We start from the raw sequence: 26,110 nt of genomic DNA on the forward strand, positions 1-26,110 counted from the left end.
GAGCTATTATTTAAAATTCTTACCAGCAGAGGACACATCTGTTGGGTTTTGGCAGAACAAAAGGACCTTAATTACAAAGAAAGTCAGAGAGGTGCTGCTTTGCAAAATATTCTACGGTCAGCTCTGAAATCATATGTGTACATAATTTCCAGAGGCTTGAGCAAAAGGATATGAAAATGTCTGCTGTATTTTTTCTCCCACAGACAAGGGGAATACATTTTTCCTTATAAAAGTAAGGGATGATGAAAGAAATTTCTCAGGAGGTATGCTGCCCTGGTGCACTCCCACAGAGAACCTCCAGATGGGGAGAGCCTGTGCCACCTCTCCATGACAATTAACTGCAATCATTGCTCGTAGGGGGTTTGAAGCATATGTGTCTTGCTCCTGCTGTCCAAAAATGCTGCGGGACTGAGCAGAAGGAAAATGTGCTCCTTTCCTGCCTGCAGCCAACGTTTTTCCATGCAACAGGTCCAAGGCCCATGACAGAGAGGATGGAGTTACTTCTGCAAGGCATCCAGCACCGGGTGGCAGCCTGTGAGGCCTTGGAGGGAAAAATTGCAAGGAGGAATCGTCAAGGAGGATGTGCTGAGGGAAGGAGCTCTGGAGAGCATGGCTGCTGCTCACACTCAGCATCCACTCCCTGGAGAAGGGGTCATACTCTCCAGCCTGGTATCCTCATTGCCTCCAGCCTTGCTTTAAATAAGTAGCCAAAGGAAAACACGTTTGTGGTGCTAATGTAGAAACTCTCATCCCATGCAACAATTTTGCTTGCATCTTATTTTCTGCCTCCCTTACCTTTGCCTACACATGGCCTTCCTGTGGGCTGTAGAGGGACTGTGAAGTGGGACCCGGCCACAGCTGGCTGTTCTGCTCTGTGATGGTGAAGATGATTTATAACATGAGCAAAGAAAAGAGGGTTTGTCCAGAAGGAAGAAGCTGGTGTGAGCAGAACTTGGTAAGCAATGTCACAGAGACTTGTTTCTGCAAACAGTAAATTATAGGCTAACACAGCTCTGTGTTTAACATAAATTTTATTGTGTTTTGGAGGAAATTGCATACAATCAATCAGGTTACTCCAACAGCAGGTAGTATGTTTCATTTGTGCAGTCTGGTCTTTTTCTTTTCAGCAACTCCACATAATTCTTAGCAGGATTTTATGCTCAAAAAGGTAACTAAAACTATCAGCATCCAAGAGGACATCTCTTCCTATTGGGGTTAATGACATTTTTTTGAAAATTCCTAACTACCTTGAAATTAGGAAGAGGCATTTTGTCTTTTTGTAAAAATTCAATAATATCTCTGCATCATTTCCTAATAAGAGTATCTGAATATATTCTCCGTAGACAAAATGTACTGCCAGTGTCAGAGAACATTTTATTCAACACAGAGTTTTCATTTGTTGTAATTTTTGTCACACATCACCATTTCAACTCTTTTTATGAACAACAACTGAGTGGTTTTGAGTGGAAAAATTTTTAATCTGAAAAAAAGATCTGGATTTGAAAGAGAAAAGAAATGCTAATGGAGCTGCAATTGCTATAACAAAGTACATTTAAAAAACAAACCCTGATGGCTGAAGATTAATTATCTGACAGTGAGGAAAGTAATGCTTAAGGAAAGAACACAAACATTGTGCTTGTGAGTGCCAGCTTCCATCTCCATGTACCTCACCTCATCTCTGTGCCCTGGCACTTTGCTCCCAGCCTTGTGCCAGCACAATTCCCTCTTGTTACCTCGTGTTTTTGGGAGTTAAGGTGCCTTTTAGATGAAAAATAACAGGCTGAGTAATTTTGGGGGGAAACGAGACCCATTCTCTGGTTTAAAGTGTGCCCAGCAGAGCTAGGGCATTTGTGCTAGAGCATGGAGGCAGGAAGAAGCAGTTGCAGAAGTGGTATAAATTGGAGTGGCTGCTGAAGACTTCCTCCAAAGTAATGGGCTTGCTTTCTACTTTTCTGCAACCGTATTTAGCCAATGTTTTTTTCCTCTGATGTCAATGTAGTTACATATTTATTTTTCTGAGAAGCAAGTATGTTTTTTGTGGAGTCCTTTTGCCCACAGGTCTCTGCAATTTCCTCTCTAATTAAAACAAGACCTTCCATTCCAAATTACCTGCTTGTCTGTTACAATCCTGGGTTATCATCTGTACAATGAATTATAGTCAGACCTAGCATTAAAACTAGGAATTGAAAAAAAATCCTATAAAAACAAAACAAAGAGTCCATATTTCAGTCATTAAAAAACAAAAGGAATCAAGGCTTTCCTTGATTTTGGATAGTCCGTAAATGTCTTGAGATAGTACCTGAAAAAAAATAAGCAAGATAGTGAACCTGCATTCATAGAGGCAAACTGCACAGTTTCAGTACAGATCAGCTGAGGAACCTTAAAACTGCTCCAAGCTGCCTTTGTTTGTTATCTTGGTGTGCTACTCTGCAAAAGAGCAGTTTGGAAACTACACCTGGTTATTTAATTAACCAGTAATACTGTTAAGGTTCTAACAGACCTAAAGTAGAAATTTTAGGAATTCAGGGCATATCTGCTCCAAAGGACTGCAGGGATTGCAAGGGAAACCCCAGGAAAGTCTCACATTTATGAGGCTCAGTAAAAAGAGGCTTTAGCACGGTGGCAGCAGTGATGCAGCTCACGTCAGATGAAATGAGTCAGGCCAGGCCCACTTGAGAGGGGCTCCAGCTGACTGCCTGCCTTACACAAATAAGCCAATACACCTCCTGTACATGGCACTAAAGTTCAGTTTTATCCCAAATCCTGGCTCTGGTCCTCCCTGGTATTGTGCAAACTGCATTCCAAGGGGAAGTAGCAGCATATGGCAAGGAACAGTTTGATACCTGTGATGGTGATAAGCACGTGGACCAATGCAGCAAAGAGTGAAAAAGGCAAAGGCGAAGGCTGGTAGGGACCAGGTTGCAATGGCAAAACCAAACCATTCCACAATTTCTCCAAAGTAGTTGGCTCCAGAAACATAGGTGAACAGTCCTCCTGCAGCAACAGACAAAATATTTAAATTTTATAGTCATCTCCTGTATACAGAAAGTTCTTTCCCAGGAAGTCAGCAGCAGAATATGTACCCTTTCTTATTCAGCCCATAGCAGCAACCTAAACAGACTTCCCTGAAGCCATGGAGCCATGCCAAAGGGGGATCTTGCTTGAAATTCTTGTGTAAATACAAGAATCAAGGGGGATTCTGACTCAGATGTTTCCAGCACTTTCACAATCATTTATTTTCATTTGGAAAATAACTTAAGAAGGACCATTATTAGATTTAAATTATAATAATTAGCATTAGCCAATTCCTTTTATGCCCTAAAAATATTTTGCAGCTTCACCACCTTTGGGGAATGCAAAATCTGGATCTCAGTTTTTCACAACATTTACAAGAGGCAGGTAAATATTGGATATGAAAAACTCTGGGAGAAAAATATCACCATCCATAACAAGCCAGCAACAGGAATCAATACCAAGCCCAAGAAATTCTTGGATCTTCATCCATATCGCTCTACAGAGCTAGACAATCCCTGGAAGGGCAATTCAGCACCTTGCATACTTGGTGTTATTATTTTCCCCTAAAATTTACACTCCACCTTTTGCACAGTAAGAAGTCCACTACTACTTCTTTCTGGGCATGGAGAAGACTATTTCCTTCTTTGCAGCTGCTGTTTGCAAAGTTTAAATCCTCTTCCTGTGTCCCACTTCAATTTTCTCAGAATTACCAGCCAATTTCCTAAAATCTCTCCTCACATTTCGTGTTTTGCAGATACTCTTGCTGCTGCAGCAAGCCAGCTCACACCAGTCCCTGCAGCTTAGAGGGCACCTGAATGGAGTATCTGTGCAAGACCAGCTCCTCTACCATTATTGTCACTTTCCTGTGAATTCAGTCAGAAAACATCATTTGTTCTGCTGCCCTACTTCCTTCAAGGAAGCGGGGGATAAGAATATACCTTGAGGAATCTTGTAAGTGACTTCCCCGGGTTTCCTCAGCTGGCGCAGCAGGAGATCACTGTGAATGTTGATTCCCATTCCCAGCAGAAATAAGAGGAGGCCTAAGAAACCAACAAGAAATGGATTAGAAAGAGAGCTCTGTCTAGATGTCCCTACTCAAGTTCATGCGAGAGGTTTGTCTTTTCAGCAGACAGATAGGGGTGTCTATGTGAGGTGGGTGGATTCTTTTTCAAGTCAAAAGGTGCATTGCTACCAAGAAGGCTACTGAACAGGAGAAGCACTGGTGACACCAGAGCACTTTCAGCTGAACTTCCCAGGTGACCATGGTCACCATTTATTGAATACTCAGGGGAGGACACAAAGCACCCCATGGCCAGCACAGCTGTGGATGTACTGCAGAGTAAGCACTGAGCTGTAGACAAGTAGCAATACTTTCATTTTACTGGTCAGGAAAAAGGAGCACAGAGACACAAACTTATCCAGCACATCACTGGAACCAGGAAAGCAATCTACATCTCAGCACCTCTCAGTCCACTGGCAGTGAGGCTGCCTGGACAGAGCTATGGGCATGGATGGAAAGCAGGTACTTGCTGAAGGATGCTGACATTATCTGGCCAGAGAGGCATTGACCAGATTCCATTTAACTGAAAAACCAGAGGCATTTGATTGAGAAAATCTGCAGGTGACATGCCCTACATTTCATGCCAGATTGGGCAATGAGAAATCCACCTCTGACAATGACTGGAAAGCAAGAAAAGAAATAGTGTGTGCACTACAAAGTATAGGTAAAAGACTAAATGCTGTTAAAACCTCAACACTTCTAGTAGCAAGCTGGTAAGGGTCTGTAGAGGAAGAACATACTGTTTGTTTTTTCTTTAATATTTCAAGTACTGCTAATGCTGATTTTCTTTTTCTTTTTTTTTTTCCCACATTAAATATATGTTTTATCTATCATACAAATTAGGTGATTTGGTGTTTTCTATGTTGGGTATGGGAGGTCTTACTAAACAATGTCCAGAATTTTTAATAGGTGATGCTGTCTGAAAAGACTGAACTTGCATCCATGGTCTGAAACAAGGTACAGAGAGTGCCTTGGTTAGTTTGTGCTTGTCATATCCAAAACATGTCCTTAGACATCCACATTTCTCAAAATCTTCAATTTATATGTTTACATTTAAAAAGCGCTCTCTGCACAGAACCAAATCCGTAATGCCATCTAACTGCTCTTGTTCAGTTATTCTCTGAAGGACTTTACAGGGTGAAATCCAGCTAGGCTATTAAGTTACGGAATATAAAGGAATCGTATTAACATACAACCAGACTGTGCGTGATCGCTAATCTTCCCCTGTGCCTTTCACCAGAAAAAAGAGCTCTTTGTCCCTAAAGCCTCATTCATGCAGGGGTTTTGCCCTCCTTTTCTCTCTCACTCAGAATAGCTGCATCGAGGGCAAAGCTCCCTGGCAGGGAAGAGAAAGCCACAGCTTGTGCTCGCACACAGCCACTGCTGGGTGCACGCTTCTGGCTGAGCAAGGGCACACCCCCATGCACCTGGGGCCTGAGATTGCATCTCTGTGGCCCATGGCAGCAGGAGGCTGTGGAGTGGTGTCAGCAAAACAAGGCTCATGATTTGAGACTAACACGTAACATCATATACCTTCAAAGGTGTGCGCCTAGCAGAAAAAAATAAAAAAGGAGTTACTGCACATTTACTTCTTTTATCTGGGCCAGCAGGCAGGCTTATGCTGATTTCCGTCACAACAGATTTGGCTCACGTGTTCACTGAAGATTAGGCCATAATTCAAAATGCTTACAAATTGCTTGGAGATTTGATCTTGGGAATCCTGCAGCTGTAATTACCTGATGTAAATCTGATGTCGGTGCACCAATCGTTTGGATATTCGGCGCAGTAAATCAGGTAGTACCCCTGGAGGAAGCCATTATAGATACAGAATAACATGCCAAAGAAAAGCAATTGCAGTGGGAAAGGTCTGCCTCTAGTGAAGAAAGGGTAAATAAATGTCCTAAGGTAGATAAGAAAAAAATGTCAGCACATTGCTCATGATAACATTGTATTTGCAATTTCTCTGCTGTAAGGAAAAAAACTTGAACAAAGCACAAAGTAGAGAATGGGTCAATAAAGACAAAAATTTGAAAATAACTGCAACAATATAAGATCAGCAATTAATGGGAGCATGAAATCCAACAGATAGGCATCTTTTTCTGGTCCTTCAGGACTGCACACAAGGTGGGAAATTAGAAAGCTCATCCAGATTCACTGATGCTTTCAGAATGTCTCTGTACCTTTCTCTGCACTTGGTGAAAATGAGGAATTCGTGCCCACAAACAGCAATTTCATTTTAAGAGTTGATTTAATGCTCCAGTGGGCCAAGCGAAGATTGGTTGCTGTGGAGGGACATGGGGACAATGATGTTCAGACATCACTGACATTTGTGAGGGGCAGGACCCATTGCAATACTGAGTCTCCAAATGAACATTACTATGCCACAAAACCCAGTGATTGTCCTGGAGGATCTTTGTTGTGGAGAAGACATTCCTGACCCCACTACAAGACCATTCCCTGAGGGCTTTAACCCACGGTGACAGATGGAGTAGAAGGCAGTTTTGAGACCCCTCTGGCTCTCTCACCCCCTGCAGTATACAGCCTGAGATGTACTGTCCTTTCCCAGCCTCTCCCACTTCACTGAGAAAGAGACCCCCATGCATCTCTCACACAACAGCTCTGGGTGTCAGAGCACTGGTTTTGCCTGCTTTGGGAGCTGCTTTGCCTCCCTGCCTCCCCTCCATGCTTTCACACTTTTGTTTCAAATAAGAAGAGCTACAGCCTGAGTTTAATATGCTAAACACCAAGATTTCTGATGCAGCCATGGCACCTAGGGCTTTCTTAGACAACAGCTGTGCTAACAACAGCATTAACGTCTGTGTGAGCAAATAATTGGTGCTTGTATAGTTTTAATTTATATATATGTTTGCTTCAGGTGGGAGTATCCCTCTTGACCCTTTGGACCATCCATATCATCCCTGGGAGAGTGAAACGAATAAGTTATATTAACTTTTAGTAAGTATTTTCTTACCTGGCCAATTAAGTTCTGTAAGTGGTAAAATCTACACTCTTAATTTCTTTCTTTTGCCCTCTTGGGCTTTGGCTGTGCTCATCATACCAATATATAAGCACTGCTGATAGGTAATGCACGTCCCATGTTGCCAGTGTCAACTTAAGCAAGCTGAGGCATAAAATGTTCCAATATTATAAATCTAGATTAAATCATGCTATGTCTGGAAGTGAGTAAGCAGAGTACAAGCAGTGACATGTTAATGTATTCACTGCTTTCCAAAGCAAGGTAAGACAAATTTCCAGCAATTAAGGCAGCTGTGATGCAGAAGTGCTAAATATTTTTAAAGAAAGACAAAGGTAAGAGGTATGGAAAATATTCTTCAGATAGTGATATCTCATATTTATTACAGAGTGGAAAGGAATGCTCTTTGGAGTAATGTTACCAATAATCACTGAGTTTGCCCTTTGGGAATGGGATGCTGGAGTTATGAGTAGGCGAGGCTAGCTTTAGCATTCTGATCTGCTGTTGAGGTCATATTGACAAATTTGACCTGAACAGTTACCAAAAAAAGTGTGAAACTTGCAAATGCAGGCTTGAAGACAGCAAATTGTATGGAAGAGGGAATGATGTAAACCACACAAAATGAGCTTAGGAGGTGAATTTATACAGCAGATACAAGTAGGACTGGCACTGCTTTATCCTTTGCCAAAACCAGTAAGGTTTAAGAGTCTCTGAGTTTTTACAGCTGATGCAAACAGAAGTTTCTCAGGCCCCAGAAAAACTGATTATTTCCATGCTGCTTCCTGGTGCTGCTGTTGCAGAATAGAGGTTACAGGCCCTTGAAAGGTGACTTATCCTGCAGGATAAGGAGGCTACAGGAGGCTACAGACCTCTCTACCATGGGGTGCACACAGGACAGAAGGAATCTGCATGTAAAGTAAAAGTACAAATGCAGGGGAGCCAGGAGGCACCAGCTTTGTTTAGTTGTTGAGGTAGTAAAATGCTGGCATCCCTGTAATCCTGCCTCATAGCAGTTTGGACAGTCCAAGTCAGGATTTCATCCAAGAACCTTTGTTGAACAAATTCCCCAAGGAAATCTCAGTGGGTCTGTAAAACCAGAGGCCAGATTCAATTCTCTGTATCAGATTGTACTACATGGCTAGTTGAGGGTACACAAACTATTCCCGATGAGATTTGAAAAAGCAACAGAGATAAAGCAGGGGCATTTAATAGGTTTAAATATTCCACGGAAGAGCCTGCAGCTCTGCTGGAACTATTTTGCAGTGTGAAAATGAAAGGGGGCCTGAAGACCACCATTTTAGTAAAACAGAACCAATCTGGCCTTTTGGTTTTAGTCCAATGACAAATTTGACCTTTTACTTTCGTTGCAGTATTGATGACTAATTCATTACTCCTTTATTATCTTTACCAGCCAAAGGCACCACATCTGACTAAGCCATTGCCAACAGCTTCTTTTTAAATGAATGAGTAATGAATTATTCATTTTCTTCCCCATCATTTATTTTCCAAAAGAACAGGTTTTGAAGAGAAAATAATTTGACATTGCATCAAGTTTCATCTCAAAGGTATTAGTCCAGCTTCTTGAAAACTCTGATAACTCTCACCTAAACCAAGGGAAAATATAGGTTTGCTCTTCTTTCCACAGAAGGTAGAAATCTTTTCACAAATGTTACCATAATCCACTAAGAGTAGATTGTCACTCCTCCAGCAGCTTGTCAGTCAGAGATGTTTATGCTCCTGCTGTGTCTTCTCCTCTCCAGATGCAGTTTTTCAGACAGTAAGAGCTCATTTGTCTCTTGGAAACTCACGGTGTTTTACACCTGGGGCAGCTGGAGCAGGGCTGCCAAGAATGGAGGACTCCCTGCAGGCCTGGGGGCCACCAGCCTGCTGCTGTGTCTGCCCGTCTGTGCCTCTGCCACCAGCCCTGCTTCTGGGCCTGACCAGGGTGAACAAAGGGCCAGGAAGCAGAAGGATTGCAGGGGGTAGGCTTATGTGGTGCCTTTCTCCTTGAAAGCAGGTGTGGGCCATGACCCAACTCTGTCCTACTCATGCTGGGGCACAGTCTGAATGCCCTGGCCCGTCCCCTGTGACCCTGGCCAGCTTCCAGAAGAGAGTTATGGACTTCTCCTGACCAGGAATGCTCTGAGTCCTTGCAGGGGTTTTTTGGTTCTCCCCGTGGGGGGCAGAGCCTGTCCTGAATCCCTGGTGAGGATGAGCCAAGGTGCCACACAGTGCCTGAGAGCCCCTTCCCCACGGCCGGGGCTCCATGTGCTCTGATTCCTCGCTCGTCCCACCCAGGCATGCAGAGGGTGAGGAGGGCTGGTGGCTCAGGTCGGGGCGTGCAGCCAGGCCCTGCCATGAGGGTGATGCCCTCAGGGCCCTCCCAGCTCAGTGTACGCTGAGCTGACACTGCAAACCCTCCACAGACAGCGGGTGTTGTGCAGTTGCTGCGGGGGTCACGCTGTAGGTGGGACACCCTGCTCCATCGAGGGCCCGTGCTGCAGCCCCTTTCCTGACTCCCTGAAAACTCCGTGCCGAGGCGCTGTCTGCACTTCTCACCACTCTCTGGTACCTTCTCAAACAAAGACCTCTCTAAGTAGAGGACAGCTCTCTAGACTCTGGTGCATCTCCTTCCTTATGGGGTTGTTTTATTTTATTCTTTGTACAAACATCTGTATCTCAGGTGATAAGAAAAACCCTGTTATTTGTGTTACACCAACTACAGACCAGTCAGACCTGAAAGGACTGGCCTACTATCAAACCAGGGATTTACCTTTGATCTTTCTTGTGCACAGATTGACAAGATTGGTGCCCAAACCTGGGGAAATGACACAGACCAGTTCTATTTGCACCAACAATTAACACCACAGCTTGTCACTGGAATTACATTACTGGGGAGCTGCTGGCACTCTTCGCATACCTGACTACTTGGACAAATGCTCAAGTTGTTCACAAACATGATGGACTTCTATTTGGGGTGGCTGTGATGCCTTACACAGAGCCTCTAGTTATTCTGGAGAGTTATGGATGTCAAGTTAGATGTCCCAAAGACACCTGCTGCTGATTAGTGTGCACGTACTTTCTGAGCCCCATTCTGCGGGTTATTTGTAGGTTAAATGCACTCTGAGGTAATTTTCAACTTTTACTGGTTTTGAGTTGTGTTACACTAATTCTCATAGAATATTTATAGGAGAAAACTCTCAAGTACATACCAGGACACAATCTGGTACCTAATTTTCCTGTGGCAAATTAAAAATTTTCAGTTACCCCAAACTGGGTTAAAACAAATGTGATGGATAAATGTTCAGTTCCAAGCAGCAGGCTGATTTGCTATCAGTTTAAAGGGAAAGGAAAACAAAATACTCCAAAATACTTTCAAAAGTGAAATTAAGCATTTTAGCCCTCCTTCATCATGATATCTACAGATGTCCCAGCATCACAGTGCAGGTAGAAACTCCTCTCCTCAAACATCCTACTCTGAGATGCTTTATCCTTCTCTTCCCCACTTATTCTGCAACAGTCTGGAAACATCATCAGCCAGGAATATTTAGATGAAAAGTAGGTTATTAGCAGCTGTTTGTACTGTGCAGGGTGGACCATGTCCCTTTTGTTAGGGTCTGCACAGTGAGACATGCTCTGTCACAGACTGGGAACAAAATCTGGGTTACACCCAGGTGACGTACACGCAGGTGACACACCAGCAATGCTGGCAGGCAGGAATCATGGACTGCCCACTGAGCCTCTGGCTATACCCACTGCAGGTGCAGGACAGACAGCAGACCTCACCTCCTGTACTTGCAGCTGTATCTCATCTCCTGGTGTAAGGAGGCTGTAAATTCAGGAGCTGAGCTCTTTCTCTGGAGCCGATGTCCAGCCAGAGCTCCAGCCAGAGCTGCCTGAGGAGCCCAGCAGTGCAAGGGCTGTGCAGTGGCTGTGAGTGCCACTGGGTGATCCCAGCTGCAGGGCACATTTCCTGACTGGGGCAGGAATGTTCCTCATTCCTGCATCACTGGGATAATGTGAAACCATCAGATAGCCGTACTCACTTCCTGGACTGTGGTCCAGTTTGTAAGCTCATCTTAAATCATCGAACAGAGTCAGTGAGGGGAGCAAGAGAACTACCTTTTAATTTTAATCATGAAGATTTATTTATCTAGTGGTGACAAAAACAAAGGAATGAGCTCTCCTTTCCAAGACAGCAATATTTTTCCACATGCAAAATACCCTACTTCCATGTTCCTCCAAAGATCTTTGAAGAAATTTTGATGACTATAATTTAAGAAATATGAAAGATACATATATGATTGAAAATCTTATGATTCAGCTGTATAAAACAATACTAAACCTGCCATATCAGGTTCATTTATGAGGATTCTATCTAAAAAAAGAGGCTCAATCTACTATCCTTGGGATGTTTGTGGTTCAGTTCCAGGATTCGTCCAACCTGAAGCCTGTTTTTAGGGACAGTCTTTCTTGGTGGTCTCTTAGCATCAGGTCCAGGGTTGGATGAAGGCTTCTGGCAGGAGCAGACTCATCTTTCTTGGGCAAGAGATAGAGGCACACATATGATCAAAGGATGGGAGAAGGACTGAGGAAACCCTGAGACACATGGCACCATAACTGGGTTTCAAGGAGTTCTTGAGAACAAAGCCAGTGGGAAAGAGAAAGTCTGGGCAGCACTGATTTAGTGCAAAGACATCAGAAATGTAGTAGGATTCAGTGGCAAAATGAGAAGAGACTTTTAAGAGACTGCCAACTGAACCATGGGGGTTGCTGAACTTGCACTGAAGATTAATAAAAAATTTGTTTGAGATAAAAACATAACACACAATAGTAGAAAAGAATTCATATGGGAGAGCTAAATATCTGTGACCAGTAGTTGTCCTGATACTGAAGGGAAGTTTGTTTGAATGCAATGAAATTTCTGTTAAATGTAATACAGAAAAAGCACGGAAGTAAAGAGCTAGGTAGGACTGGGAGAAGGGGGATAATCAGAAATTACAGACAAAGGTGGGTTCTTTAATAAAGAGAAGACAAAGGTTTGGATTTAATACTAATTTCTATATTTCGGGGGATAAATTGAAGAGAGGCAGAAGACAGCAGCTGCTGAGGACAATTGAACACATTTTACTGCATTTTGTTTTGAATGATCCGACACTGGCTTCTGCCAAGACAGAGTGCTGACTGTGAAGGACCTCTGCTCTAATCCAGCGTGATACCTTCAGGCTTTCATAATGTCTCATGACTCATCTAACATTTTAAACAAACTGAACATCTCCAAGATGATAAACTCCCTAGAATAGATTAGCAGTTGCTTAACACCAGCATTTATGAGTACAGCTCCAGAGTGGTACTTGCTGTGCCAGGAAGGCTGACACCATGGGTGACAGCACTTGCAGAACAGTCAAAGGAATCAGCAACAGCACTTCACTTGTGGCCACAGAGCTAAAAACAGACTTCAGGTTGAAACCTTGGTGACAGGTCAGAAAAGCTTCATTTCTTCAAACTGCCTTTGAATAAAGGGGGGTTATAGGAAAAAATATTTTCAAAAGCATGTGTATCTGATGGGAAAGGCTAAAAATGATGCTTCTGTGTTATTGTCAATCACTGAAGAAAAGAACCATGATGCATTTAACCTTGGATAAATTTAAGGAACCTGAGCTATGTAACACTCAGTTCCAACATTATAAACACCTGAACCAGTCATTGTGACCATCTAGAACTAGTCAGTAATGCCTCATTGATTGATATAAATCGGAAGCAATCTGTGCATTTAGCAAAGTAAGAAGGATAAATACAGTCTGTGGATAAAGCTTAGTCCTCTTCACATTGCATACAGATACTATTAGATGTGCTTTATTTAATAAAATATAAGTGGTTGGAAAACAAATTAGGAAAAAGGAAAGGAATAAGACCTTAAAAAGGGTATTTGGTTTTAATTATTACAGCAGAATTGTGTAGGCTTGACTCCAAGGCAAAAGTTTTTGCTCTTCTAAATTTACTGCAACAGCAGCCAGGTTTCAAAAGTGTTTTGCAATTTTGTTTATAAATTACTTCATTACTGCTCTTCATTTTCTTCCATTATTTCTGAAAATGTCACTAGATAATCTGCTATCTCCCAGTGGCTACCAGCATGCAGACAGAACCAACAAAGGAGAATTCTTCTGGTAAAAGGGCATTCAATCATGACAAGCGTCATATTGGTTTTGCAGATACAGGATCAAAACACTGTACTTCAATTATTATGCATTTTCTAAAGGGACATCAAGAACAGAATTGCTGGGTTTGGTGCACTATCAAGCTACTTCAGCAAGTCACAATCCATCAGCAAATTACACTCAGTATACATTCATATCAGTATATTTGTTTCTTAAATGTTTCTGTTTTGTTCTAAACACCAATTAGGTTTGAAATAGTCTTAATTTAAAATATTTTTTTATTTTCATTTGCCATTACCCAGCCAATTTTTTTTCATTTTTGTTTTGTGGAAAGGAGATCAGAATGAGAGCTGAATTAAACAAAGGGAAGAAATGATTGACTGCCCTTAACCAAAGGCAACTGAAACAAGAGCCAGATGAAGCAGATATTAATACCTTTTTCACCATTGCTTGTTAAATTGGGCATAATCATCAGAAAGAAGGGGATTCTTTTAAAAAAGTGCTTTTCTCTTTCATAGCCAAAGAAGGTAAAGTGGAGCTAGGAGAGCAAAGGGAATATGTCCCCTGTACAAATCCCTGCTAAAATCAGTACCATCACCTACAAACTCACAGTTTGCCCTCAGACACTGCACAGCCAAGTTAGTGGGGTGCAGAATGTGCAGCCTGATCAACTTCTTGTCTGAGCAGTAATATTTGTAACAGCCTCTTTGACTCAGAGCCCTGTAGGAGACAGGACTCATTTCAGTATGTAACTTAGATAACCCTATTTTCATGAAATAGGTTTGTTGAGCGAAGGAATTGACATAAATTGGATATATTACAGGGCAGAAATGGTAGGAGCAGACGATGTCCTGTGTCTTGACCTTAGATTCTTTACACTGTCTCACACGTCAGCCTTATAAGTAACTCGGAGTTCCCTGGTTTAGAGGATGTTAAGTGGCTGCAAAACTGATTGAAAAATTCTTTCAAGGAGTAGTTAACAATTGTTTACTATCAAATTAGAAAGATCTACTGAGGGAGGCTCTGCAAAAGATTTCTGGTTCTACTCAGAGGTTTTTTCATTAATATTATGCCTCTAGGGGAAAAAATATTTGCAATGTTTGTGGCTGACACAGCTTTGAGAGATACTGAGCACACCAAGAATGAATGCCAGAGTTTAGAATAGTCTTGAAATAATTGTTTGATTGTTTTAAAACAGTTGATTTTATTCAATAAAGACAGTGGCAAAATACTACACTTATCTAAGACCAAAAAGACAAGCTGAAAAGGAGGCTGGATAGGAGAGGGCATGCTGGTAGGTGGCAAACTGAGCACGAGCCACTGATGTGAGGCTACAGTGAAAAAGGCAAATGTTAAAATGTGTTGTGGGAATGGGTGTGTTGTTGGAGCCACCTGAGGTCTCTTTGCCCTTTGCATGGCGCTAGTGGGAACTTAAATGATATAACTCTGTCCAGCTCTCTATAAAAGACAAAGGGGAAGCAGCCCAAAGGAAAACAACTGTGGTCTAGGAAGTGTGACCTGAAGAAAGACTGAAGGACTCAGGGCTCTTTAAAATAACTAAGAGAAAACCAGTGGAAGACATCATAACAATCTGCAACTGTATAAAAAGCTCCTGCAAAGAAGAAAGGAGGGTTCCTTGACCACTGGGAACACAATAAGAAGCAACAGGCCTGAACAGGTGTATAGAAAATGCAGCTTAGATATTAGGGAAAGGCAGTGAAGCACTGGAACACACTAGGAATCTCAATAAGCAGCAGTTGTTAAGGACAGACCAGACAAATGCCATCAGGAAAGAAAAGAAAATTTGAGGACTCTATGTGGCCAGGAACTGCCTGGGAATGGGAAGGTAGTGCTATTTTGGTCAGACAGAGGCTCTGATGGGCTCAGCACCAGGCCAGCTATCACAGTTGAATTCCTAATGAAACTTGGTCCAGATTTGTACTTCCATGGGGATTAGAGGACAGGACTACTTGTATGGGGATTAAATTTCGACTTGACTAGATGGACTGTGGTGATGACAAATGTGCAGATCTCACAGTGCTTCATGATTACCTCTACTACTTGATAGCGTCTAAAGGGCAACAGTACTTAGAGGTTATGAGAATATTTGTTGTTTTATCTTAGCAATAGTGTGTCAAAGCCTTAGCCAGCCAAAGGTATCTCCCTCTTTTCTTCTTCAGAAATAATCACTTGATATTTATGAAAACAGATCACTTTATCCCTATAGCTAAACTGTGGGAGTCTGCCAAAAGTGTGAAACGCATGCCAGCGTAACTTAATCAGACACTATGCAGTGCACTTCAGAAGGTTCCCCACTCCACTGGAGCAGAGAGTTCTAAGAGTTGACAGAGGTTGAGATCGTGAGCAGAACAGAAGGATGCATCTACATGAAAACTGGCACAAAATCCAAGGATGCACAGATCTGTGCTCTTAGGACTGCACTTACCAGATAAAGTGTCATTGTTTTCCATAAATTGTCCATATGGACCTGAGAAATGACCAAAGGAAGGCAGGCAATTGGTAATCTATGCTTATGCAACATTAAAGCTTGGTCAGATTATATCCAGCCAGCATACTGAACCTCTATGACCTCATGGCACTCATGGCAGTACATACACATAGAGAGGAACAAAATCTAAAGTGACCAAGTCAGATCCTGAGTTTGTGCTTACATTAAAATAATCGGAGGGCTTAGAAGCCTTTTTTTTGTCTAAGGAAAAACTGCCACGGGCTGATTCGGACTCACAATCATCCCCGTCTCCTTGCAAAATATGTTGAAAGATTTCCTAACACTGAAAGCTGCTGAGTGAATCACTCAGCAGAGTGCCAGTACTGTCTCTTGATACCTGGATATTGCCCTTGCAGATCATGACCTTTTCATTCCCATTTCTTCTCACTCTTGCCCTAGCTGTTTTTAACAACTCTCCTACTTGTCTCTTCCTGTGCTCTTTCACCTAACCTTTCTATCTCCTCCCACCTTGTAGCCCTGACTGCACTCCTCACAGTGGTTTTTATGTCTCTGCATTCAAGACAGGTTGTATTTTTCCTAATCCATGTTGCCAGAACTCCAGCTAGGAGACCACTTCTTCCCCGTTGATTATCCTAGCAGCCAGAAAAGTCTTCCTCTGTCCCTACGGTGCCAGCCTAGGGCATACTTGGCTGGATTGCAGGCTCACGTGCTGTGGTCCTGCTTATAGCCTCAGATGAACCAGAGGAACAGACTCTAAAAATGTTAGCTGACGACCTTTATGTTTGAACAAACACAAATGCATTTCTCAGACAACTCCGCCAAGTGTAAATTGCTTTCCCTAGGAAGAGCCAGAGAACTTGTCTCACTTTAGTAACCTTAACCTGGGCCAAGTTTTAAAATGTGAATCCTTTAATGGTTCTTTTTTTTTAAAAAAAAAAAAAGATTCTAAAGAGAGAAAACAGGCAAAAAACCTCTCAACAGCATAACGTAAGTACTTTTCTTTCTTTCTGTCATTTCTCAGCATTTCTTCCTCTCCTGTTCTCAGGACAGGTGTTGGATTAAGTTGGTGAACTCCAGCACTGTTGTAAGCAAAATGGTATCTTATACCTGGCTAAAGCTGACTGTGGGTGTTGTTACTCTATTATATGTTTATAAAGGTAGTTAGGAAGGAGGAGGTCAAACCCAGATTCCTTCAAACAGGACCTTTTTTCACTTTGTTGAAGGTCACATTTGGATACACCTTCCTAGGAATGGTGAAACTTTCTGCCCATCCTTAGGTGTTAATACAGTAGCAACGGGTGCTTCAAAAGTTCACAGCTAGGTAGAATTTAGCTGGTTTTTAAAATAAATTTGGACCTATAGAAAAATACAGTTTTTTCATCTTATGAGCTGCCTTTTCCCTTTTCCCTAAATGGAATATCTTAACTCAGTTTTCTTTTTTTTTTTGTTTTATTGGCTTTTATAACAAAAAGATCCCATTGCTATCATTGTAACAATGAAATGTTGCAAAAATAATTAGAATGTCAGCTGAGTGGTCAGCAAAGAGTAATGTAGTTCTTACATTTAAATGGGTGTAGATGTACATGAATTTAACTATTTGACCAAATTCAGTAAGGATCACCCGACTGATCAATTCACCTGCCACATTTAAATCTATTTCTGGACAGAGAAGGACACTTCGAGGTGGATAACTTAAGAACTGTCTCAATTTAAGTTTGTAACTATTTCTTTATCATAATCCTTCTTGGCCAAAACTAATTTTGAAGGAGATATCAAGAATATAACTTACACCAAGGGTAATATGCAATGTCTGGGATGGACTCTGATTTATAATCATACCACTAGGAGGTTATTTCACAATTTTATTCTTTCTTAACAGAGCTCCATAAAACTGGCAAATTACCTAATTATACAAGCTTTTGAGTACACAAAGGGGCTGTTAAAGTGTGTCCTTTCATCAAACAATATTTATTGGCTTAGTAAAATAGTCCTACCTCCTCCATAATGGCTGCCTCTACTATGATAAGAAATAAAAGAAATCAGATTTGTGGATCTTGAAGGAGCAAGATCCATCACCAATTTCCCACTGGGTATATGGAATTGACCTTAACACTTTTCTCTTGGTTTTTATTTCCTACTTAAAAGAGTAGCCCAAATAAGGGAATACTACAGACATCTCATGATTAAAACAAGTCATTTTCTTCTTTGGTAAAAACATTACTATTTTCAAGTAAAGCATTTACATAGACTCCTATATATAATTTAAATTTTTTTGCTGCCTCTGTCTTAGTATAACCCTTATAAGTCTGTTTTTCTGATCTCAACACCAGGAATGTGGTAATGCAAATCCAGATGTTTACATCCCTACCAGTCTTACCAAAGCCCAGTGGGGTGTGGAGCTCAGAATGTTATTGTTTTATAAGGATTTAAGCTCACAGGATAGCAACTGCTCTAACTTCCTCAGTGGGATCAAACATCACACAGGTGAGATCAGAGCAACCTTCTTGTGCCTCGATGTCCTGGTGGCTGGGACCAGGTGTCTGCCCTGGAACTGCAGTTTGGACAGTCCACTGCAGAGCAGCTGGACTGACACCCACCAAGCCATTTTATAATTAACAGCAACAGGGAGGTGTCAGAGCAGGAATGAATACTCCTTTAGTGCCTTTAAAGCTGCCTGGTAATAACAAAACTGCACAAGTGAATGAGCATCAGATATAAAGATACTCCTAAAAGGCATGTTGTCTTGAAAAGAAATGAAGAAAGATAAAAGCCTTGAGTTATCTCTGCAGAAAATCTTCCAGACCAAGAGACAAAGGGAAGAATCACATGGGTACAATTTGGGCTGGGCAAAAATGATAGGTTTCTGTATTGTTAGCCCACTTTCCACTGGGAAAGGAGTGTATAGATAGCATTATTTTGTGCTGATTAGTAGGAAGGCAATCGGATAGTATTCTATTTTGAGAGCAGAACTAAGAAGGTATTTCATAATGCTAAAGAAGACTGCAAGGATGCAAACTCCACACTACCACTTGGTACATGAGCATTTTACAAGTCTGAGGCAAAGCAAAGATGAAGAGAGGCTTTTGTTGGCTATTAATACATTAATTTGAGAAACCTGGATAAAATTAGCAATGAATCATGGAAGAGATTGTGTATTACTGTAGTGCACTGGGATGACTGGGGAGCAAGGAATACATAGAAGAGGCAGAGCAAATGGCCAGCCTCTGTTAGGGATATTGCTGACAGACCTAGAATTACTGCCAAGGCCAAACAGCAGGAGAGAGGATGCAAATGTGCTACTGTGTAGCTGGTGAAGGCCAAAAGGAATCTGGTCAGGGTCTATTCCAAAGCATCAAGGTGAAGGAAAAGAGAACATTAGGATTTGTTACTTGTCAAATACCTGCAGATTTTGTATTGGGAGATTAGTTATAGAGGTTTCAAGAGGCCAGCAATGAAAATGTCTTTAGTTATTGACACTTAATAATGGTAACTTTCTAAGACCAAAGAAAAATGTAAGTATTTCTGTGGGGAGAAAAGATAATCTCTGGATTGGATCTATTTGACCTGGTGGTTATTATCTGGTCTGGTTATATTCACTACTAGCAAGGAAAGTACCACTTAAATATATAAATATCCTTCAAATTTAATCTAATTTCTGTTTATCCTCTTCATGTTTCATAAAACATAGCTAAAACTCTGTATTAACTAATTCAGAATACCTCTAAAAACTATGAGCAAATTAATTTGTAAATTACTTACTCATTTGGAGCCTCCATATCCTTCAGCATTTTTCTGGAGGCTTGAGCTGCTTCTCTTACTGATCACAACTAGGTATTCCTACTTGAAAAAAGAGCCAGTCCAGGTATGTCCAGGTAAACACAGCACCTGCCTGACCAACCAGGGAGTGCAGGCAGGCACTGCATTCTGCAGAGCCAGGGGAGAGCAAGAGCCTTTTTCTTTCTGCCCCCAGCTTAGTTCCAGAGAGAGGAGAACTGGCCAAAGTAAGTGTGAAAAACTTACGTGAGGATGCAGTTTTCAAATGCTCCTCATTTCTCATTCTCTTGCCACCACATTCTGCGTTCCCTCATCTTTATAGAAATACGTTTATTTTTAGAAAACCAGCTGTAGGTGCACCAAATGGGGCACCTCCCGTCAGAGGAATCTGGGGGATCCAGCTGTGTCTCAAAGAGCAGCCTTGGTATCTTTCAGATTCACCTCGGTGCATTTCAGAAATGAAAACAGCAGTTTGGTTTGTTGATGTATTAACAGAGTAAAATAGAAACCAAAGATATGGCTTGATTGAAAACAAAGTAGCAGAAGAAAATAAGGAAGTAAATGTAATTCTAGGTGGCCTTTGAAACTGAAATGCCTTTTTAAATTGCTTGTGTCCCAGCTATTAAGGGCAGCACAGCAGGGGCACATGCATCACCCTGTCTTACATCTCTGTCCTCAGGATATCTTTGTAAGTCAGTGGGACAAGGCTTTCCCTGCTGCCATCGTGCATCTCCTCTGCTCCCTCACCACTCTGCCCTCCTCACTGGCAAGAGAAATGCAGCATTATGATATATATGGAATTGGATTGCAAAGGCTTCCTCTCATTGCCTCCTGTTAAGTTTCCCGCCTTTGGTTTTTGAAGCTGGAGTGCAAAATGGAAAGGCAGCAAATGGGTTTGTCCCTGCCACCCCCAGGGCTTCTGCGGGCATTCCCGGCTCGGCCCCTCCAGCAGGAAAGGCTGTGTAACAAACTACATTCCAAAGTAAAAGACTTTGTAAGTCATTTATCACAAGAAGTGCTCCTGTACGTACATCTTACACCACTCATCATTTTCAGCTCATGCCCAGCTTTCCACAGACATTGCACATACAGATGGCAGACTTGGCAGTCATTTCTTTTCTCACTTTCTTCTTCCTTCTCTCTGCCTTCCCACCCCAGCAGTTTTGGAGGGCCCTACATCACAGAACCTACCTTGTGAAAGTGAAGACGCTATGAGCTTACTGAAAACAGACGAGAAAACTCAGATTTCGATTTTTTTTCAGCTTCCAAATAATTCAGATTTTGAGAATGTTATCTTTAGCACCAGAGAGCATTTGGATTTGATGAGATTCACGCCATGCTGTGCTAGTAAAGTGCACGTTGAGGCACAAGGAGCTGGTTAACTAAGGAGAGCAGCTAAAGAGGCCGGGGCTGGGATTCCTCCCTTCCTTCTCCTCCCCTCCCCTCGGCAGCAGCCTGCCTCCATCCCTGCCTGAAAGCCACAAAGACAGAGGCTGCTGCCTAGCGGTGGCAGAGAAAGGCAGGAAGCGTGCTGCTGGCACGGCTCACCGCGGGCCACTGGGCAAGGCGGGATGGAGGGGAGGTGTCCTGGCTCCATCCGCCTCCCTCTTGGATCCTCTCAGACGGAAAGCCCCTGTCCGGGCAGCACTAGGGGAGGGTTGGCTCTTTGGCCAGCAGTCAGTACCCGGGTGACCCTCTCCCTTCTCTGGCAGCAGTGGCTGGATGGGGCACAGCTCCTGCCACAACTGGACTCCTGGACTGCCAGGACTCCTCCAGAGGTCCTCTAAAGTCCTTGTCAATGAGGCACCATCAGCGTTACCTCAGTTTCCAGACTAGGATTGGGGTGGTCCTTTCGACACTCCAGCATATTCCTCAAGAACCTGACAATAAATACAAAATTACCACTGGTTAAGCTGGCTCAAGGCACAAATTCTAGACAACCAGTGAGTATTAATGTGGGCAGGACAGCATTTCTAAGCGGTGTGCCCATGTAAAATAAGTTATTTTGAAATGAAAGAAATACAGTGATATAAAGGAAAAGCACTGCTAAGGAGCGATAGATTGTAACCTTGGTTACAATCCGGGTTACACCAGCTCCAGAGTGCTCTAAGCAGCCTGGAAACACAGGATGTCCCTCTATGGCTCCAAGCAGAAAGCACTCTCCCAATCTGTAAACATCCGAGTAGGACGGGGGAAACAGGAGAGTAATGTTCTCTCTAGACTACTACAACTCTGGTACTGTGTTATACATCACACATTGATGTCTTCATTTTGAAAAGGATATAAGGAAAAAAGGAGAGGGGAAAAAAGACAGAAATTATCTGAGGACTGAGAGGGGAAAAAGAAGTCTTGCACTGAGGGCTGTCTGCTGTGGTTCAGTGACATTATAAATCTAGTTTAGGATACCTCAGTTCAAATAACAAAATATTGTAGCTATTTGACACCACGTCCAAAAGCAGAACAAGTTAATTATGCTGGCTTAAACCTGTTCCTAAATTTGTGAAAAGGTAATTTTAGCCTGACCAACTTCATGTTGGATGAAGTATCATGTGTCTGCACTAGTCTAACTCTGTGTCAGATCAGGTAATGTCTGTTCCCCTATATCTGGCATAAATCCACCACAAACCCATAAATTCAGCATAAATACCACACCGTGTGCAGTAATTAATGCACCAGGAATGCGATCGTGTGCTCCTACATCATCTGGATCAAACTGATGCTGACAGAGGACTTGACAACTTTGTAACAAGCAAATTAAAACATGATCCAGTACTGTGTAAGTGATAGCATAGCAAGAAAATACTGAAGGACACTACGGAGTGCTTTAAATTAGCACAGGGTGGAGAGAAGGAGCAAGGCTCACTGGGAGGAAATCAAGACCAGTCAAATTTAAGCAAGACATTTTAAACGTGTTTAATTAAGGGTAAAAGAACTCAGAAGATAACACTACCACATAAAACACTGGATTTCTGCATTAAAGAAATGATGGATTTTTCATTATCGGGGGTCTTCAGAGCAAGATTTGAAGTTACTCTGAAATGCTTTGGCCTAAAAGAAGTTCCTGGGGCAACACAGCTGGCTAGAACAGAAAGGAAGGTAGAACAGCTAAGCACAGCAGTCTTTTGAAAGTCTGTGCTTCTCATTATGGACTATAATGTCCTTCTGAGCATACCTCTAACAAAAACTTCCCTTCCTCATGTATGTTTGCTATAGTAGATGAGACAAAATTAAGAGTTATAAAAGCTTCCCTGTGAAGAGAAAGAAGTCACTAAATTATGCAACAATAAATAAAGAAACTGTTTCATACAAACATAGAGGAATGCTTCAGTACAGATACCAGATGATCAGTAGAAAAAGTAGGAGTGGATTAACAAAATACATTTATAATTAAGAGTGGAACACCTTTATTCATTTCAAAATTTTAAAGTCAGAAAATGCAGTAGGCTACACCCATTAGGTAAATACAATTTTATTATTGATTGATTCAATGCTTTACTCATTATCCTTGCAGTCAAGTTTAATCACAAAAGTACTTAAAACACTTGTTAGGTTATTCCAAGTAAAGATAATAAAATGAAAAAAACCCCAACAAACCAAACCAAACGGAAAGAAAACCCAAAAAGTCAAACTAGATCCTGACTGTTATGTCAAACTACTGAACCTCTTTTCAATCAAACATTGTATGGCAATGGAATGTTCTAATCCAGTGTCACCAGTGCCCCTTGGTAATATGATTTATTCAGCATCATTTTATAGGCAAACAGCCACAACCATAAACATGCACGTGCAGATAATATGTAAGTGCATTTCTTTCTACCCCTTTTTCAGCTCTGCAATAAGACATCTTGCCCACCAGCATTGTCACCAGGATGTGGTGGCACTCAGCATGGAACAGGGAAGACTAATATCCCATAAGATATTGCCTGGAAAATCCAGGAGCTGCAGGTAGGCTTAGACTGGAGCTGATTCTGGATGGCAAAACCTGTGAATGCCCAGTGGTCAGGGATGTCTCCTCCGTTGTTGTCATCTTCCTCCAAGGACTGAGTAAGTCCCATTCACTCAGTTAAAGGTTTAATCCAGATTGCATTTATTGTGTCATTTACTGATTGCTATGAATCTGGCAGCCTTCAGAGGGTCCAAGTAACTAAAAAGTCTAGACAGCTAGAAAGTCTAGAAAAGAAGAAAACTGCAGAAATTCTGTTTAACTGTGAGATATGCTAATGGCTAAAAAATTCTCTGTAACAATCAATTATCCTACCTGCTAGAAATTGTAGATAACAATTAACTGTGCTGATTGTTAAAACTTTAATGTTATCAATAAGGCTCTAATCATAAACACAGCCATGTGGCCATAGGTCATTCCACCAAAGTTCCCTCAAAGAACCTGCTTGTCCTATAGTCTTGTCAAGCAAAACCCAGAAAAAGTTTGGTTTTGTGATTTTGCTGCTCTTTTACATAACAGCAGAGTATTGATGTTTAATACAACATTTCAAATATTAATTGATTCCGCAGAATGTCAGAATGGCTTGTGTGAGAAGGGGCTGCAGCTTGTGAGAATAATATTGGAGTAACGGGCTGTACTAAAAAGAAAAGTTTTATACAGAAAGAAAAGACTTGGTTGAAGTGAGGGCTTTTACTTTTACAACAGAAGTATACTCTAGTGACATGAGAAAATCCCTGAACTGTCTGGAAGAGAAAACATATGAAATCACAGTGCTTTTGCCCAAGCACTGTGAAAAAGTGCTTGGGCAAAAGCAATATTTGAAAAAGAAGCCACAGAGTCAATAGATGTATGCATAATGGTAGGGTAACATTTCTTTCACTTGTCTAGTGGTCTTCACTGATAGTTGTATTTCTCAAACAATCAGAAATTCTTGATAATAACAGAATGCATTAAACTAGATTCTGTATAACTACATATCATCAATACATCTAGCTTTCTGGAAGCCAAATATGTTATGGGTGTGTCCTCCAGCTGATTCCTGCAGTGAAGACAATGGGAGTGCTAGCAAATACATGTCTAAAATAGTGTTTTAGCACCAGAAACAATTCTTTGTTTTAAATCTCTGCACAACAGCTTTGAGTTTCCATCCCTAAACTATCTGTAGAGATACTGCAACTGGATTTTCAATATATTGATTTTGATTGAGTAGCAAATAATAATTTCTGATCAAATATCACAAGAGTGTTTTCTATTTCTGTGAAGCAAACTAAAAAACAGATATAGGAACAGTGGAGAAAAATGGCAAATCACGTCAAGGTTTTTCAGAAGTTACATTGCTCTTTACTACATAACTGCATCACGTTTTCATGTGCACTTGCCACTCGTGAATAAAGCAATTTTTTTCCATAAACAGATAACCAAAATTCAACTTTCTCATGAAAGAATTCCACAGCATATGGAAGTGCAGCAGAAAATGGATTATGGTGATATTCTCCAGAACCAAGTCCCACTGACTGCAGAACTGGGTAACAATTTTAGAGCTATGTCTCTTCAAAGTTATCATCAACACTGGATGAAAATTCTATTTCTTTGAGCTCCTGATTAGTAAATACAGAATTAATTAGAGTTACAGCATTCGTTAACTCTGACAAGACCAGGACTCTAAAAAGAAAAGATACGAAAAGGAAAAAACACGCACCCAACAGAAACTGGTACTTCGGTAGCGGAGTGAGAAGGAGGAATTGAGCGCGAAGGACGCGCTCGGGTGCCGCGGCTCCGCTGCCCGCAGCGCCCGGCCGGCCCCGCGCTGCCGGGACAGAGCTCCCGCCATCCGCGGGTTCGCTCCGGCATCCCCGCCCGCATTCCCACGGCTTCTCCTGCCCGCAGCGAGCGCTTCCCATGTACCTTCACATAATATTTGGACGAGTTACATCCAAACCTTTGCTTCAGCTTAGCGAAACCCTCTTTCTTTCTTTCTTTTTTTTTTTTTTCCTCCCCCTAAGAGAACACTTCAAAGTACCCATCCTCTCCCCTGCTTCCAGCACCGGAGCACCACCTGCTCCTTCCCCCGGCGGCCGGGCCGGGACAGAGATGCCCACCCGGCCGTGCCCGCGCTTCCAGCGGAGTCTCCGGGCGCGGATGGGCAGCCGGGGCGGGCAGGGAGCGATGCCGCAGCCGGGACCTGCCCCTGCCCCGGCCCCGCGCCCGCCCGGCTCCGGCTGCGCCCGTTCCCGCGGCTTCCCGCGGCTCAGCGTCCCGAGGCGGGCGGGCGAGCCGTGCCCGGCGCGGTACCTGTAGAAGTAGTGCCAGCAGAAGAGGCAGCACAGGAGGCGGCAGCCGAGCGGCTCGAGGCGGGGCGGGCTGCGCAGCGCCAGCAGCAGCGCGGGCACCAGGAAGGAGGGCAGCTCCTGCAGGAACCAGGCGCAGCGCGCCGGCAGCCGGCCCCGCGGCCGGCACAGCCGCTCCTCGTGCTTCCCGTAGCGGGACGGCACCCGCAGGTACAGCGAGAGCTGCAGCAGCGCCAGGGCGCCCAGCAGCGAGCTCAGCGCCAGCACCAGCCCGGGGTAGCACTGCATGCTCGGGGGCGGGCGGGGGCACACAGCCCTCGGCCAGCGCCAGCCCCGGCCTTATTAGAGCCGCGGCCGTCACCCCGCCCCGCCGCGCTGCCTCCCAGCGCCCGGGCTCGTCACAGGGCGCAGCCCCCCGTGCCGGAGCG

The 26,110-nt window shown here is 42.8% G+C and overlaps 1 protein-coding gene across 2 annotated transcripts; it reads right to left on the bottom strand.

Moving 5' to 3' along the window:
- Positions 1-1,117: 1,117 nt before the first annotated feature.
- On the bottom strand, positions 1,118-26,110 carry SRD5A2 (steroid 5 alpha-reductase 2). 2 transcript variants are annotated; one of them, XM_063390982.1, is made up of 6 exons: positions 25,687-26,110; positions 21,271-21,331; positions 5,812-5,878; positions 3,954-4,055; positions 2,844-2,994; positions 1,118-2,299 (listed from the first exon to the last, which is right to left on the bottom strand). In XM_063390982.1, exons 1-6 carry the CDS (start codon positions 25,968-25,970, stop codon positions 2,233-2,235), a joined length of 732 nt encoding a protein of 243 aa, XP_063247052.1. In that variant the 5' UTR covers positions 25,971-26,110; the 3' UTR covers positions 1,118-2,232. The 2 variants fall into 2 exon arrangements, with proteins under 2 accessions (XP_063247052.1, XP_063247051.1); XM_063390981.1 differs by lacking the exon at positions 21,271-21,331 and having other exon boundaries at positions 5,812-5,975.

The sequence above is a fragment of the Prinia subflava genome, chromosome 2 (genome assembly GCF_021018805.1).
Source record: "Prinia subflava isolate CZ2003 ecotype Zambia chromosome 2, Cam_Psub_1.2, whole genome shotgun sequence".
Lineage (NCBI taxonomy): Eukaryota > Metazoa > Chordata > Aves > Passeriformes > Cisticolidae > Prinia > Prinia subflava.